At 46.4% G+C, this 16,967-nt stretch overlaps 1 protein-coding gene across 1 annotated transcript; it reads right to left on the bottom strand.

The window, feature by feature from the left end:
- Window positions 1–4,416: 4,416 nt before the first annotated feature.
- RHOB (ras homolog family member B) lies at window positions 4,417–6,489 on the bottom strand. Its single transcript, XM_011950572.1, has 2 exons — window positions 6,457–6,489; window positions 4,417–6,422 (listed from the first exon to the last, which is right to left on the bottom strand). Exon 2 carries the CDS (start codon window positions 6,378–6,380, stop codon window positions 5,790–5,792), a length of 591 nt encoding a protein of 196 aa, XP_011805962.1. The 5' UTR covers window positions 6,381–6,422; window positions 6,457–6,489; the 3' UTR covers window positions 4,417–5,789.
- Window positions 6,490–16,967: the final 10,478 nt, after the last annotated feature.

The following is a 16,967-nucleotide window of genomic DNA, read 5'->3' as shown; positions in this document are numbered from 1 at the left end:
CGATAAAAGAATAAACAGGAAGAAACTGAACTGGAGTCCTCCAGACTCTTACCTCTTGGGCCAGAAAAGGAGCTACTGAGAGTCGGGGGGCACTCTGAGGACCCAGGTGCTCCTTCCAGCCAGAAGATGGACCAAGTAAGTAAGGACCACTGAGTGTGAGGTGGACCTAGTTACTTGATTCTAATAACTATAACACAGCAAAATAATGGGTTGGTACTTCCAAGATTAGCTTACGGAAGTCTGACTTCTATCTTGTTCGCACTCTCTGGCCCTTCTCGCTTGCTCGTGTTGATGAAGCAAGCTGCCGTGTTGTGAGCTGCCCTGTGGAGAGACCTACATGGCAAGGAACCAAGGGTGGCCTCAGCCAGTGAGGAACTGAATCCTGCCAGCAGGCGCATGAGTGGGTTTGGAGCAGATTCTTCCCCGTTTAAGCCTTGAGATAAACCCAGTCCCAGCCAACACCTTGCTTACAGCATCAGGAGAGACCCTGAGCCAGAGGACAAAGCTAAGCTGGGCTGCATTTCTGACTCACAGGAACTGTGAGGTAAAATGCATTTTATTCTAAACCACTGAGTTTGGGGATAATGTATTATTGAGTGATGGATAACTAATACAAGGATTAAATAAAATAATGCAGATGAAGAGTTTAGTATAGTGCCTGATGCATAGTTAATAAATATTAGCTCTCATCATCATCATGACTATGACTTGTTTAAGCACACCACTAGGCTAAAAACTCCAAGATGGTAAGAACGGTGCCTGTCTGCTTAGCTGCTGTATCTCAAGCTCTTAGCATTGTGCTAGGCTCACAATCTTATAGTCAACAATAAAAGAATAAACAGGAAGAAACTGAACTGGGGTCCTCCAGACTCTTATCTCTTCGGCCAGAAAAGGAGCTGCTGAGAGTCGGGGGCCACTGTGAGGGTGCTCCTTCCAGCCAGAAGATGGACCAAGTAAGTAAGGACCCAGCAAGCTGGTGCCCAAGGTCCCTTTTGGTTTCACAGCCTCCTTGAGGCCAGGGTGGAGGTTTCTCCAGAGCACAGGGATCACAAAACTAGCCCTGTGTCTGCATCACATCCCTGGAAGGCACAGAGGAAACAATGAAATCTTCATCACCAACCCCCTCTCCTGGCCTGCCAGATGGATGCTCCTTGTGTTGTGAACAGGGAGGGAAGGGGAGAGGCTGTGTTTCACTTGGCTAGGTAATACCACTTTTCTTGACTGAAGAAATATATGCTAGAGGGACTAAAAGTAGAAAGTAGTTCTCACCCAAGACAGCTTTATTCCCAGAGGCGAGGCCCTACAGTAACATAAAGAAGCTGTATGTATCCTCGATGTGCTAATGGCCCAATTATCTCCCTCCCCACCCTACCCCCAAGATTTTTTCCATCTACACATCACCCACTCCTGCTTTAAGATTCAGCTCAAATGATTCCTCCTCCAGGACACCTTCCTAGTCTTCCCGGGCAAACATAGGTACCTGTGCCCTAGGCTCCTGTCGTGCCCTTGCCTAATGCCTCCACTAGAGCATGCCATAATCGTGGTCTTGGTGGATGCCTTCTTGCAACTGTCAGGGGACCACCAGGCTGTGAATGAGCTCCTGGAGGGCGAGGACTGTGTCTTATTGCTTTTGTATTCCCACCTCATCAGAGTTCACAAAGTAGGTGCCAATGCTGATTAAATTAGAGTGCTGTTGCATTCTGAATTCAGGAATGGAAGAAATAGACTGGGGCCTGGTGGGGCTCATACCTGTAATCCCGACACTTTCGGAGGTGACAGGACTGCTTGAGCCCTGGAGTTCGAGACCTTCCTGGGCAACATAGCAAGACTTTGTCTCTACAAAAAAAAAAAAAAATTTAAAAATTAGCTGGGCACACCTGTAGTCCCAGTTACTTGGGAGGCTGAGGTGGGAGGATTGCTTGAGCCCAGAAGGCAGAGGCTTCAGTGACCTATGATGGCACCACTGCACTCCAGCCTGGGTGACAGAGCAAGACCCTGTCTCTTAAAAAAGAAAGAAAGAAAGAAAGAAATGGCAGAAATGAATCTCTAGAAGGGCATTAAACCCATTTTTGCACAAGAATGTAGGGAAGAGAAGATAGGAGTTATGTGTGGCTTAGAAGGAAAGCTCTCTGGAAGCTCTGTACTCCTTTGCGTAAGGAAGTCAAAACTGCAGGGCACAGCACCATACGTCTGTGGAATTTAATCTATTTTCATAGGAAACCACCTCCTTCCTCTGTACATTGACAATGACTCTCCCTTATTCGAAGCCAGTAGTTCTCAAAGTATGGTCCCGACCAGCAGCTCGTCATCACTTAGGACCTTGCTAGAAATTCAAATTCTTAAGCCCTAGCCCAGACCTACTGGATCGGAAACTCTGGGGTTAGGCCTAGCCATCTGTGTTTTAACCAGCCCTCCGTGTAATTCTAATACTCACTTGACTTTGAAAACTGAAATTCTAAGTCTACTGAAACTCATGTGAAAAAGACCTTAGAAATACAATCCAGATTGATTTAAGATTAAGATTAAAGGAGAACTCAAGACAATGCCCCTTGCTCTAAAATGCCCAGGATCAATGCAACTTCCCAGTATTTTTCACGAAACTGTTCAACAGGCAATTAAATCAACTCAGCACATTTATTTTAAATGTGCAAAATGAATTTTCATATTCTAAGAGTAACACCAGATGTTTTACCTCTTTCTCCTAATTGATTTTCCAGCCTACAGCAATTCATCTTTATGTTTTCCAGTTGGATCCTAATGCAGCAAGAAGAGTGTGTTCCGGCAGGATTATGAAATGCCACGCATTTTCAAACAAGCGTAACTCGGGCAGCCATGCGTCATCTGAGTGTTTGTCTGCCCATAATATAAAACACAGACAGTTATGGGTACCAGGCAGATCAGAGCAACTCAGAAAAGGCCCTTTCAGGGAGTTGGGCCTCCAGGCTCTTGGCTGGTTGCAAAGCGAGTCCTGGGCATTCAGCCCAAGCCTGAGCTCTTCCCCCACTGTGTCCTGCGCTCCCTGGTACCAAAGGATTTGCTAGCTGTAAAACCTGCAAATAAACATGCTGTTTGTCGATGGGAAGTTTTGTCTTTAAAATGAAAAAGGAGGCTGCAGGCTGGACGTGAGTGGGGCCGAGGGACTGAGGAAGGAGTCAGGCAGTTGCTCAAAGCAGGCAGCCTGGATAGACCCCTGTCCCCTCTGCTCCTAGAGGAGCCCAGACAATTCCCTTCTGTTGGTCAACGCACCCACCCAGCTGAACAGGATGTACAGTTACTGCCAGCATTCAAGTGGGTGAAAGGTCACCACCAAACAGGTTTTCTTCACTCAACAAAAGCTCTTGGAGTCTGGGTAAAACCAGGAAACAGAAGCCTCAAGCTTTGAAGCAAACAACTTCAAAGGAGACCTTCTCCACCTTTGTCCTGGGAATGGGGAGGAGAGGGAAGGAGAAGGTGGCAACTAACTGCTAGAAACCCAGAAAATGCTGATTCAAAAAAATGAAAACCACACTTCTCAGGCAGCTGGCACTCTCCGCTACCTTCACTGGAAGCTGCTGAGAGCTGGCAGGTTTGAGCCATCATGCCTGCAGGAGGATTTTAATGTGGTCTCCCACTATAAATCAGCCTGTCTGGTTCTAAGAACCATTGCAGCAAAGCTAAGTGTCTGCAATTACAGCTCATCATGACTGAATCTCAAAAAGTGGCAGCTCCAACTTTAAGAACCACCAAAACATCCAATGTTCTTTCCATAATATGGCCCTTCTCTGAACTTAGAATAAACCATTCTAGGTTACTTATAAAGACATATTGGGGTCAAAGTTTGATAATTTTAAAAAATCACTTCTTTATCTGAACTCTCCCACTTCTGGAAGCTCCAGCCCCAAAGGTAACGACCTACACAATCTCCTGGGGTATTTTGTAAACCCCTTGATGGCCTGAACGAAACCCAGTAAACAGGCTTCCTGATAGCCTGATCCCACACCAACGATTAATTAAAAAGTTACCTAAATTTAAAATGCACAAATGATAACTTTCCAAGACTCAAAGAATAAACAAAGCCCCATAATAGACTTAGACACAGGTGTTTTTAAGACACACAGATGAATGAAATCAAGATCTTCGTTCTCACCTAATTGAACTAAGTACGTAATAGGTCAAGGTTTTTGCACTGGGTGTTGGGTTATCCACTCATTGTCCTCTAGGAATGTGACAGAACAACCTGGTCTCCCTTGGTCACCCAACCCCCAACCACCAACCCCCAATCCCCACATGCTCCCAAAGGGACTTCATCCTCATTTACTACATTTGCTGTAAGGAAAACGGGGTTGGCAAGAAAGGATCTCGCCTAGGAGAATGTCTCCCTTGTCCCAAATTCCCAAGGGTATTTTTACACACTATTAAACAACAAGAGCCATTTTATAAATGTCATCATCATAGTCTTTTAATATTTTACATAAAAAACTGTATACACAGCTTATAGAACTTTTATGTAAACATCATAAGCTCACCATTTTGTCATTTGTCAGTTTATTTAAAAAATAAAAAACAAGACAACAATTTAGTAGAAGTACCACTGGGAAGGAGGGGAGGGGAAGAAAGGATATACAGGGGCAGGTGTATTCTCTGTACAGAGATGCAGAGAAAATTTCACATAGCTTTAGAGAATGCCTTGTAAAAAAAAAAAATAGGCCTCAATACTTGGTACTGCCCTTTATCAAAACTGTGTGCATGACTTGCACAAACAAAATCACAATACCGTGTTGCCACTTTCTTCAAGAAAACAAAGCAAAATTTAGGGGATTTCTTTTCCCTCTCCTTGTTAAAAGTCATTTTTTAAAAACATCAGAAGTAGATGAGGTTACAGCGTACAAGTGTGGTCAGAATGCTACTGTCTTATGCAAATGACGAGTGCATTAAGTGTCAAACAATGAAACAATTGTGCAAAGAATTAAAAAAAAAATTTAGCCTTTAAATAAATCAAATAACATCATTTTCTTGGACTGAACAATTTTCACTTGTAGGACAGGCACAAAGTTCGTTTATGGCAAAAACAATCCCACAGCGCACCCTCCCTCCTCCCGCCGGTGGCTGGAGGTTCGCCGGGGGCTGGCCCAAAGGAGAGGCCGTGCTGGAAGCTGTGTCCTCCCCAAGTCAGTTGCAAATGTCTTCCCCAGGGGTCGGAAAGATGGCCAAGTCCTGTTCATGCTTGGACGGGAGTCTGGCCCAGCCTGGGCCAGAGCGCTCACCCGTCACCACCATTAAATAACACCATCTTAGCTCCGAAAATAAAATTATATCTATATTTATATAACATTCCCCCATCCTCCTCAGCCCTCCCCTCCCCCAGTACCCGGGGTCTATGTTACAGACAAGGGATATCAGGCGCCCGCTGGTGAAGGGCGAACATCTGATGGGGCGCGGCCACACTCCCGCGCCAATCTCGCCCCCGGGGATCAGAGGCGGGGGTGGGGTGAAAATGGGGCGAGGGGAGTCGAACAGACACACAGCCACACACTCTGAGGCCCGGCTCTTCAGAAAAGCATGCTCAGGGGACCCTTGGCACTCAGCGGGGAGCCCAGGCCTGTGCAACACAGCTGGACGCACAGACACTGGGAAGGGGGCGCCCGGTGCCCACGCCGAATCCTGGCGCGAGCCAGAGGCGCCAGCAGACAGATGCCAGGCAGTCCGGTGAGGTCCTTGTGGGACACGAGTCTCCCCTTCTCCGGGCTCGTGGGGGCCTGGTCCAGGAGGGGGAGCCGCGCAGACAGGGGCAGGCGCGACGGGCGCGGCCCTCATAGCACCTTGCAGCAGTTGATGCAGCCGTTCTGGGAGCCGTAGCGCTTCTGCAGCGCGGCGCGCGTGGCCGTCTCGAAGACCTCGCGCACGCCTTCCTTGGTCTTGGCCGAGCACTCGAGGTAGTCGTAGGCTTGAATGCGCACGGCCATGGCGCGGCCGTCATCCGTGCGCACGGGTTCCTGCTTCATGCGGGCCAGCTCTGTGCGGACATGCTCGTCGCTGCGCAGGTCTTTTTTGTTGGCCACCAGGATGATGGGCACGTTGGGGCAGAAGTGCTTCACCTCGGGCACCCACTTCTCGGGGATGTTCTCCAGCGAGTCCGGGCTGTCCACCGAGAAGCACATGAGGATGACGTCGGTGTCCGGATAAGAGAGTGGCCGCAGGCGGTCGTAGTCCTCCTGGCCCGCTGTGTCCCACAGCGCCAGCTCCACCTGCTTGCCGTCCACCTCGATATCGGCCACATAGTTCTCGAAGACGGTGGGCACGTACACCTCGGGGAACTCGTCCTTACTGAACACGATCAGCAGGCACGTCTTGCCACACGCGCCGTCGCCCACCACCACCAGCTTCTTGCGGATGGCCGCCATGAGCGGGCCGGGCCCGGGCAGCAGGAGGGGGCCCGCGAACGCCTCGCTGCCGTCCCGCTCGCCGCTCACTGCTCACCTCGGGCTGGGCGCAGGGGGCGAGGGTCGCTAGCTGCACTCGGGCCCCGCGGTGGCGCGTTCTCTCACTGAGCTCCGGCTGCCGCGGCGGGGGCGGTGGGGGCTCGGGGGCATAGGGTGCACCGTGCGTCTCGCCGCGTTGCTCCCGGGCGGTGGTCGTTCTGCTAGCCCCGGGCCGGGAGTCGGTGGCTTTTTGCGTAACGCGGGCTCGGGCGGCGGACTCGGCCTAGCTCCCTCCCGGGTCTCCTCCGGCCTCGCCGAGAATACAAGAGAGCGATCAACTCCAAACAGACTGCGGTGGCAGATGAGGGCTGCGGCCCTAGCGCCCGATATTTAAAGAGTCCGGCCACTTTCTTAATATAGCCGTCCAATGGGAAACGAGCCGGCTGAGCTCATCGCTGCGGAGCTTGGCTCTGATTGGCCGTCCGCTGCAGCCCGAGGGCGGGGCAGGGCCAGCTTGATTGACGGCCGAGGCCGCCGGGCTGGGAGAGGCAGCGACCCGGGAGTCTGCGCCGCTGCTGGCGCTGCGGGGCTCTAGCGGCACCCGGGTCCCCTCCTTCGCCGCAGCGTCTGCGCGCGGATTCCCGGAGCTGGCTGCCTGGAGCCTACAGGGTCTGGGCGAGCGGTTCCGAAACAGGCGGCACTCAGTGGGGCGTTGGCGACTCCCATTCAGAATTGCCCCTCTTCCTGGCAAACTCCCGGCGGGTGGTTGGACCTGTGGGGGAGGGGCGGCTCTTTTAACCTGGTTTTGTTTTTGAATAAACACACACACACACACCACACACACTTTTGTTTCCAAACAAAAGTGTTTTCTCCTTTCTTTTGGAGGCGGCCCCTCCTGTGGTCTAGGGCCCCACCCGGATACTCGCCCTGGGCCAGCCTCGGGTTTGGACCCGAGAGGCGACCGGCTGGCTGCAAACTGGCTCTTCCAAGTCCCACCGCCCCCACCCTTCCCAACCCCCAGCTTAGGTTTCTAGGTGAAGATTAAGGGAAGAGGTGCGGAGTGGCCGAGCTTGACAATGGAAAGGAAAGGTCGAAGCTGGAACACTTGGAGGAAGTTACTGGGCAGGGAGAAGCCCCCTCGGCCCCGCTTTTCACAATGAAGTCTGATCCCGGTTCTTAAAACAGAGAACTGTCTGAGATAAATTGTACAATAGAATATACAGTATTGTACAATAGAATGTACAATATTTTGGGTTCAATAGAATCCAACCACCCCAAGATCCCTGAGCGGGCGAAAAGGCTCGAGGCTGGGGAAGACGGGCGGGGTAAGGGGCTAACAAATGGGGCACAGCGGGTTAGTGGGTGTCCCCTCTAGTGGGGCGCCAGATCCCTAGTCTCCTGATGCACACTAGGACTGAACTCATTTATCCTATAGATCCTGCAGGAGATGACAGTACCTGTGATCCTGGAAGACCCAAGTCAACCGATTTCTACGGATAAAAGAGGAAGAAGGGGGTAGGGGGACAGGAGGAAAGGCGAGTCGGGGAGGGCTCCCGGGAAGGAGAAACAGCCTGAACACAAGCAGGAAGGTAGGAAAGAGTAAGGCACACTCTAGGAGCTGCCTATGCTGGGGTTCATGAGCGCTAAAGCATTAACTGCAAGGGGTGGGCTCTGTCCATCCATTGCAGGGGAAATGTATGCAGACTGTTTTTTCATCTGAGGAAGGACCCACCACATCACCGGGAGGTTGTTGCCTCCTGTCTCCGTCTCTGCCTCGCTCTCTGTGAATTGTTGGAGGGCCGGGATTCTGTCTTATCTCCGCATCTTGAAGACCCAGCACAATGCCTGGCATTTACAAGAATCAGTACATGACTGTGGAGAATTAACCCGAATGCTCAGAAACGCAGGTGGATCTTTCTGGGGGTTTCTTACCTGAGTTCCACACTTTGCTTTAACAATTATCTAACCAAGCCAGGCACAGTAGCTCATGCCTGTGATCCCTGGGCCTGGGAGACCCAGGCTGGAGGATTGTTTGAGCTCAGGACTTCACGACCAGCCTGGGCAACATGACAAAATCCCGTCCCTGTCCCTGAGAAAAATAAAATGGGATGGGGTGGGGAGGAGAGTGGCCTGCGAGGCTGAGGTGGGAGGATTGCTTGAGCCCAGGAGGGCAAGGCTACGGTGAGCTATGGTTGCAACACCCCACTCCAGGCTGGGTGACAGAGTGAGACCCTGGGTCAAAAAAAATAAAAAAATAAAAAACATTAAAAAGAAAATCATCTAAGCAAACCCATGCAGCCAACTGTGACTGAACCCCGGTGTTTTCACATGTAATTCATATGTTAAGAGCTAGGTCCTCGTATGGCTCCACAGATGAAATCAGATCAAATAAGGCAGTAGTGCTGCTAAACCTAGAGCCCTTCCTAGAGGGAACGTCTTATTTAGACTGGAAGTGCTGTGCTTCCCTCCAACTGGATTTGCATCACTACAACAAGAAGTCAACGGGTTTTTTGGTTTTTTTGGGGGGCTGGCGAGGGTGGGGGCGGGGGTGGTTGTTTTTGTTTTTCAGATCTAAGGAACTGATCTGTCAGCAAGTAAATAGTTTTTCTGCTCATTGATTTGGGGATGCAATCTGGAAGCTTTTTTTTTTTTTTTTTTTGCCTATTAGAAAAATCTTATTTACACAAATTTTTCTTCTTTTAGTCAAAACCTTTTATAGCTGTATTGTTAATGCCGCTTTCCTTGGTCTTAATATAGCTTGGGAATTTTGGCTATGTCCTTAAACTTCAATTACTAAGAAACATGAAACAAAGTTTTGTACCATGTGTTTTTTTCTTTAAAAAACAAAGAATCCGGAAAACGGATTGAACTCATTCGTGTTCTGATTTCCAGGAATATTATATGAGGTGTTCCAAGCTCAAATCTCAATATTTCAATAATTTCTAGAGCTATGCAGTTGGTAAATATGCCAAAGTAAACAAATAGAAAGATCTGTATTCTGCAGTAACTTCTCTTCATGGCATTCTTTTTTTTTTTTTTTTTTTTTTTTTTGGTCCAGGGTACTTTGACAAGCTCTGCAGGGACTGGCTGCTTCCCTGACTGCCCCACATACAGGATAAACTTTTCCCAACTAGGTGATATGCCAGACAAGCCCCTCCCTGCTCCTCACCCTTCATAATGCACTTCTCTCAGGGATAAAATTTGATTCTTCTATGAGAACAAGTTATTTTATTTTATTTTATTTTTTGAGACGGAGTCCTACTCTGTCACCGAGGCTGGAGTGCAGGGGTATGATCTTGGCTCACTGTAACCTTCGCCTCCTGGTTTCAAGCAATTCTCCTGCCTCAGACCCTTGAGTAGCTGGGATTACAAGCGTCTGCCACCATGCCTGGCTGATTTTTGTATTTTTAGTAGAGACAGGGTCTTCCCATGTTGGCCAGGCTGGTCTCGAACTCCTGACCTCAAGTGATCCACCCATTTAGACCTCCCCAAGTGCTGGGATTACAGGCGTGAGCCACTGCCACCGGCCAAAAACAAGTCATTTTAACCATTAACTTTATTAACATATTCATCTTATGACATAATATATCCACACCTGTGAGACAGGGAAGTTGTATTTCAGACAAAAGGAGGATATTAATCTATCTCCAATCTTTAACCTAATTTATTTGGTTTTGTTTGTTTGCCAAGTGTCTCTTGTAAATCATTCTCCACTCCTCAAAGACCAGACCAGAGTTGGAATTTTCATTAGATTTTAGTGCCACCTTGTGGCAATCTTTATGGGGTCTTTTACTAAAAAAAAAAAAAAAAAAGTAGAAAACCTTTAGTCAAAAAGTATGAATTTTATGGATATTTTTATTTTAAAATATTTCAGAGCGTATAAAACTGAATAATGTTTTACGAGTAGATTCTTTAGAAATTCTTATATATTTATACACATGTAACTTTTTCATGTATACTTTACAAAAATATTAACGAAAATGCCATTCAGTGAATAAAAATTCCTTCCTAGTTAAATGGTAACTTCTAAAAGAAATTAGAAGAGAAAGATAAAGTCTATGGATCTTTACTAACTTACAGACTAAAGGACTTCATTTTTCCTTAATTATAATGTACAGAAATGTAAAACAAATTTAGCCACAAAAATCATTCCATTTTTGCCCCGGTTAAGAAAGGCCTCATTGGATACTCTGGTGTAGTTAGAAGTAATGATAATTCATGTACTAGGAACCAGCAATGCAATAGACATTCCTGACAGGCATTTAATTTAAAAACATTTCCTAATTTAGGAATAGTTTAATGTCTCTAGGAAAATTGTCAATCTTCCATCTCTATGCAATGACCTTAAAAAACGGAAAAGTTGACCTTAAAAAAATGAAAAAATGACCTTAAAAAAAAAAAAAAAGTCAGGCGCGGTGGCTCACGCCTGTAATCCCAGCACTTTGGGAGGCCGAGGCAGGCAGATCATGAGGTCAGGAGATTGAGACCATCCTGGCTAACACGGTGAAACCCCATCTCTACTAAAAACACAAAAAATTAGCTGGGCGTGGTGGCGGACACCTGTAGTCCCAGCTACTCGGGAGGCTCAGGCAGGAGAATGGCATGAACAGGGGAGGCAGAGCTTGCAAGTGAGCCGAGATCGCACCACTGCACTCCAGCCTGGGCAACAGAGTGAGACTCTGTCTCAAAAAAAAAAAAAAAAAAAGGAAAAGTTACACTAGCTATATTATTTCACGTGGAAGAACTGAGGCATTCCCATCTGGCCCATTTGGAGCCCGTTCAGTCAGGAGTTACATGGCTGCGGGGCACTCAAGCTGCTTTCTGGGTGGAGTCTCCAGCTAGGAGCAACAGTGGATAAAATATCCTTCTCTTCCTCTCAGAGTGTCCCAGAGCTAAGAAGGAGAAGGCTGCACTCAAAAGAGAACCACCATTGCTAGACTATTAAACTTAGGCACATGGGCATTGAACTCTGATCAAACTCCCACTTGTCCAGCCCAGAGCAAGGCCAAGGGGAACAGGCAATGGGCAGTAGGACCGATCCTGATCTCTCTAAAACTGCAGTCAGTACAGTAGCGAGTAACCACATGTGGCTATTAAGTACTTGAAATGTCACTAATGCCACTGAAGAACTAGGCTTTTAATATTATTTCATTTTAATTACATTTAAAAACTGTTATTTGATTCAATTTGATGGAAACTTTTAGGTATGTTTGAAACAACTTGGGTATGTAAATCTGCTTTTTCAACTGAAAATTTTATGAAATCTAAATACAGATTCTTTTTGATAAAAATTTAGTGTCCAAATTGAGATGTGCTTTAAGCTAAACACTAGAATTTAAAGACTTAGATTGAAAAACATGTACAATAGTTTATTTTTACATGTTTATATTAATAACATGTTGAGATGGTAATACTTTGGATATAGCGGATTTTTTTAAATGTATGAGATTTAATATGTTGACCATGTTATTCAAATTAATTTCATCTTTTTAGGTTTTTTTTTTTTTTTTCTTGAGACAGAGTCATTCTGCCACCCAGGCTGGAGGGCAATGGTGTGATCTTGACTCACTGCAGCCTCTGCCTCTCAGGTTCAAGCGATTCTCATGCCTCAGCCTCCAGAGTAGCTGGGATTACAGGCGTGCGTCACCACGTCGGGCTAATTTTTGTATTTTTAATAGAGACAAGGTTTTGCCATGATGGCCAGGCTGGTCTCGAACTCCTGGGCCCAAGTGATCTGCCCACCTCTGCCTCCCACAGTGCTGGAATTACAGGTGTGAGCCACTACACCCAGCCACCTTTTTAGCTTTTAACGTGTCAACTAGAAAACTTAAAATTACGCACTTGAGTCACATTGTGTTTCTATTGGATAGCACTGGGCTAAAATGTCTACAAGTTCAGATGGTTCTGTGGCTCCTCTTTCAGCCACCATCCTCCCAAGGGAGAGTCACTGCTGACGTGAGTCCCCTAAAATTCGTTCATCTTTCGGCTGGTAAGACTTCTTTTCATTTGTCCTAAGCTCATCACTGGGTTTCAGAGAGGTTCAGACACAGATGAACGCTGCGGTTTGGAGCAATTTGGAGACTGCCCTCTTGCGTTGACTGACTGCTTTCTATACCCGCCACCTCTGTCCTTTTCAGCTCCTCCTCTATAGCAACTCCCTCCTCAAGGCTCTCCAACTCATCCCAACACCAGATAGCGTTTTCCTGAACAGGAGAGGCTGTTTGGGCCTTTTTGTATGGTGACCTATTTTCCTTTCCAAAGAAGAGAATCAAAATCTAGTCCTTGTTCAATTTTGGTAGAAAAGTGGTGGGTGTGGATTGTTTTCAGGAAGTCTCCTATGAGCCTCAATCCTCTCAATTCAAGTCAGTAAACACAGATGGAGGGGACAGAGTAGACAAGGGGAGCTGAAGGAGGGAAAGGTGAGGTCAAGTAGGCACACACACCCCACACCCCACGCTGTGCTACGTGATGTTACAAATATGTAAATGAATAGTGGAGTTGGCTTGTTACTGGACACAACATTTGAATAGGGCCTTGAATAACAAGTAGGATTTTTCCAGAAAGAAAAGCTTTGCTGGGCACAGTGGCTCATGCCTGTAATTCCAGCACTTTGGGAGGCAAAGGTAGGAGGACTGTTTGAACCCAGGAGTTTGAGACCAGCCTGGGCAACATAGGGAGACTTCATCTCTATAAATAAATAAATAAATAAGCTGGCTATGGGGCACGCACCTGTGGTCCCAGTTACTTGAGAGGCTAAGATGGGAGGATCACTTGAGCCCAGGAGGTTGAGGCTGCAGGAGTCACGATCATGCCACCGTACTCCAGCCTGAGCTGCAGAGTAAGGTCTTGTTTCAAAAAAAAAAAAAAATCAAAACAAAAGACAAGCCCATTTGTACCATATGAAACATTGACTGTGTGGATTTTATATGGAGAAAGATTCTGCTAGTGCCATTTGATAGAAAGGAGGAACTGTGATGGGCAGAAGTGGAAAAACGATGCTCCTTGTCCATGCATGAGGTTTGCCTGATGACAGCAAACTGTGAGTGTCCTCCAACCCTGAGAAATGGGAGGGCAGAAAGGAAAGAGGAAGGTTGCAACAACTTCCCATTGGGTAAGTGCTGTCACTACAAAATCTACCCCTGCAAATGCTTGCCAGTTTAGTGGTGTACGCTGAAATTGCACATTTATTAATTTAACAAAAGCTCCAAGAAAGTGGGTGTGGAGATGCAGTAAGCGGAAGGGAGGGAGTCTTGTGCCAGGGAGCTGGAGACTTGCTTTTTAGGCTGGCATGTCCTAACTCCATGGCCTTGAGCAAACCATCCTTTCTAGGTCTCAGTTTCCCCATTTGTAAAATGAGAGGTAAAACCCAGGTGTCCTGCAGGTAACATAACTATGTGTGAGACATCAAGTAGTGGCAGCAATTATGGAGAACTGGAGAACATGCCATAATGCAGTTATAGAAGCTCAGAATTTAAAAATCAACTACTGTGTTGTTCAAACAATGCACAGGTGGGCCAGGAACTGTGGCTCATGACTATAATCCCAACACCTTGAGAGGCCGAGGTGAGAGGATCGCTTGAGCTCAGGAATTCGAGATCGATTCTGGGAAACACAGCCAGACCCTGTCTCTATTTCTTTAAACAAAATATACGAAGAAAGAGAGAGAGAAAGGAAAAGAGAGAAAATGCACAGGCAGTGCAGGCTAGATTTGGCCAACAGAACCAGTTCATAGCTCCTGAACTAGATGAATTTCATTTTCATTTTGAACAGATCAAGGGGTATCTCACCTGCTGAAAATAATACTGTCAGTCCTTTCATAAAGTGAAAAAAGTGAAAAAAAGAACCCTTTAGTAAAGCAAACACATTCTTTTATTTAGTTTTGTTATTCAAGATCTTCTTTTATTTTAGTTGCTTTACCTGAAGTCCAAAGGATGAAATATTTCAAAGAATGGAACCTAGAGGAATGTGGTCTTAAGTAAGAAGTTGTTATTCCAGCTGAGGGGGGTTACCGCACAGAGGGGTGAAAAATCTTACCCCCAATGCCTATCCAGAGGGGAACAGAACACCCAGTTTTTTCTCTTCCCTTGTTTTAGCCTTGAAACCTAATGATCTAATCGAAGTATATTTACACAAGGATGATTCACTTTTCTCTTATGATGTCAGAATATTGCAATAGGGAGGAGTTTAATTCACAATGGATTTCCACACTCCAGTGTGTTACCACTGAAGATGTGTCTGTAGCTATTTATAGCATGAGACAGAACCTATATTAGGAGCCACTGCTCAGAACCAGGAAATAGGGAAGCAGAGGACGCATTTGTGGGAGGACCCTGTGCTTCTGCTCCAGCCGGGCTGCTCAGCAGAACGCGGCACAGCAAGGGCAACTCTCCTTCCTCAGGGTCCTCAACTGGAAAGGAGAGAACTGAAAATCTCTTTTGGTGACAACTCTTTGATTGACCTGCTTTATTTGTGGACTGTGGGGTAGTGTGATTTCTGCACAGCTTCATCACAATGTATGTTTAAGAAAGCAGCTGATGCATTTTTAAAATTTGTATAAATTTAAGGGGTATGGATGCAGTTTTGTTACATGGATATATTGTGTGTGTAGTGGGGAGGTCTGGGCTTTTAGTGTAACCATCACCTGAATAATGTACATTGTGCCCATTAAGCAATTTTTTATCCCTCACCCACTCCCACCCTTCCAAGTCTCCAATGTTTATTATTCCACAGTCTATGTCTGTATGTACACATTATTTAGCTCCCATTTATAAGTGGAACATGCAGTACCTGACTTTCTTAGTTGTTTCACTTAAAATAATGGCCTCTGGTTCTATGTATGTTGCTTCAAAAGACTTTTTTTTTTTTTTCATTTTAATGGGTGAGTTGTATTCCATTGTGTATCACCTTTTCTTTATCCCGCCATTCATTGATGACACTTAGGTTGATGCCACATCTTTGCTATTGTGAACAGTGCTATGATAAACTTAAGAGTGCAGGTAACTTTCCTTTGGGTAGATACCCAGTAGCAAGACTGCTGGATCAAATGGTCTTATAGCTTGGAAATCTCAATGATATGCCTAGAAAGTTCACTCATTCATTTATTCATTCCACTAATGCCTGGTAGGTGCCTTCTGTATAGCAGGGACCTAGGTATGGGACAGGCTGCCGTGCTTTAAGGAGCTCAGGGACTATGTATAGTTGGCATCTTACAGCTATTGAATGTCCTAAGCCTAAATGAGGTAGAGACAGGGCTTGAACCTGGCAAATGCGAAGGAGGTGATGATAGTTGCTGCTCTGATTCAAGCACTCATTCTGCAAACGTATTCTGGGTCAGGAATGAGATACTGGGAGAAATTAGGTACAGACCCTGCTCTCAGAAGAACTCCAGTTGGTAAATATGGAGCTCCAGTCCATAAATAGAAGCACAACACTCAACAATTAAACTACTTCAACTGAGTGTGGCAAGCATTATAATGGGTAAGCACTAGGAAGGGGCTTAAGGACGCCAGAGAAGGCTTGTACTGTGTGGTACATTGCACATTGGTGGCCCTCTATGAGCTGCACCCTCCGGTGTTCATCTCCTTGCATAGTTCTTTCCCATGATGATCTTGAGCTTGGCTGTGTAACTAGCTTAGCCAGTGGGACATCAGCATTCATTGCATGAATATGCAAGCTGAAGCTTGATAAGTACTTGCACTTTGGGGCTTGCTCTTTTGAAATGCTTGTTCCTGGAGAATACCCACCATGGTTTCAGGAAACTCAATTAGCCATGTGAAGAAACCCATATTGAGAATTGGGCCTCTGACCCGCAGCCTCAGCTAAGCTATCAGCAGGTGGCCAGCACCAACTGCCACCTCCATGGGTGGGACCATTTGAAGTCTCCACTCTAAAACCCCAGCCAACCCCATGGGAAGAAGAACTGCGTGAGTCAACCTGCAGAATCATAAGAAATAATAAATTGTTGCTGTCTTAAGCCGCTATGTTTTGGGATCACTTGTTTCACTTGTTTCACAGCAATGAATAACCAAATCTAGCTGAGTTCCTGATGACTGCATGGAAGTTAGTCAGGCGGAGAGAAAAGAGGGCATTCTAGATATGGAGGCTTTAGACCGCATGCGTATGCAGGTACTAGGCAGCTCAGTACCATGGGAACGTAGGGTATAAGGTGGCAGTTACTGGAACTGAGGAGGCTCACCTGAAGGTATATCTGGAGTCTGCAAGACCACCCCTCATTTTGCAGATTTGCTAAAAGGATCATAGAACTCAGCATGTAGCTGTGCTCACAGCTATGATTTATTACAACAAAAGGATCAAAGCAAAATCAGCAAAGGGAAAGGCACACGGGTGAAGTCTGGGGAAAGTCAAGTGCAAGGGAAATTGTTCTTCTCAAGAATCCTGAGTTCTCTGGATTCTCACAGGACATGCTAATTATCCCAGCAATGAGTTGTGACAACCCATGTAGAACATTGCTACCAAGAGGACTCGATGCCTAGGATTTTTCTTGGGTGCCTGTGCTGATTACAGTTTGTTTGTTGTTTTTTTTTTTTTTTTGAGACAGTGTCTCACTCT

This window comes from Colobus angolensis, unplaced genomic scaffold (genome assembly GCF_000951035.1).
Source record: "Colobus angolensis palliatus isolate OR3802 unplaced genomic scaffold, Cang.pa_1.0 Scaffold109, whole genome shotgun sequence".
Lineage (NCBI taxonomy): Eukaryota > Metazoa > Chordata > Mammalia > Primates > Cercopithecidae > Colobus > Colobus angolensis.
Note: the sequence above shows the minus strand (reverse complement) of the source record. Positions and strands in the feature narration are given on the sequence as shown.

Bases quoted from the DNA above. Each gene is read 5' to 3' on its own strand.
- RHOB (XM_011950572.1), bottom strand. From the start codon at position 6,380: ATGGCGGCCATCCGCAAGAAGCTGGTGGTGGTGGGCGACGGCGCGTGT.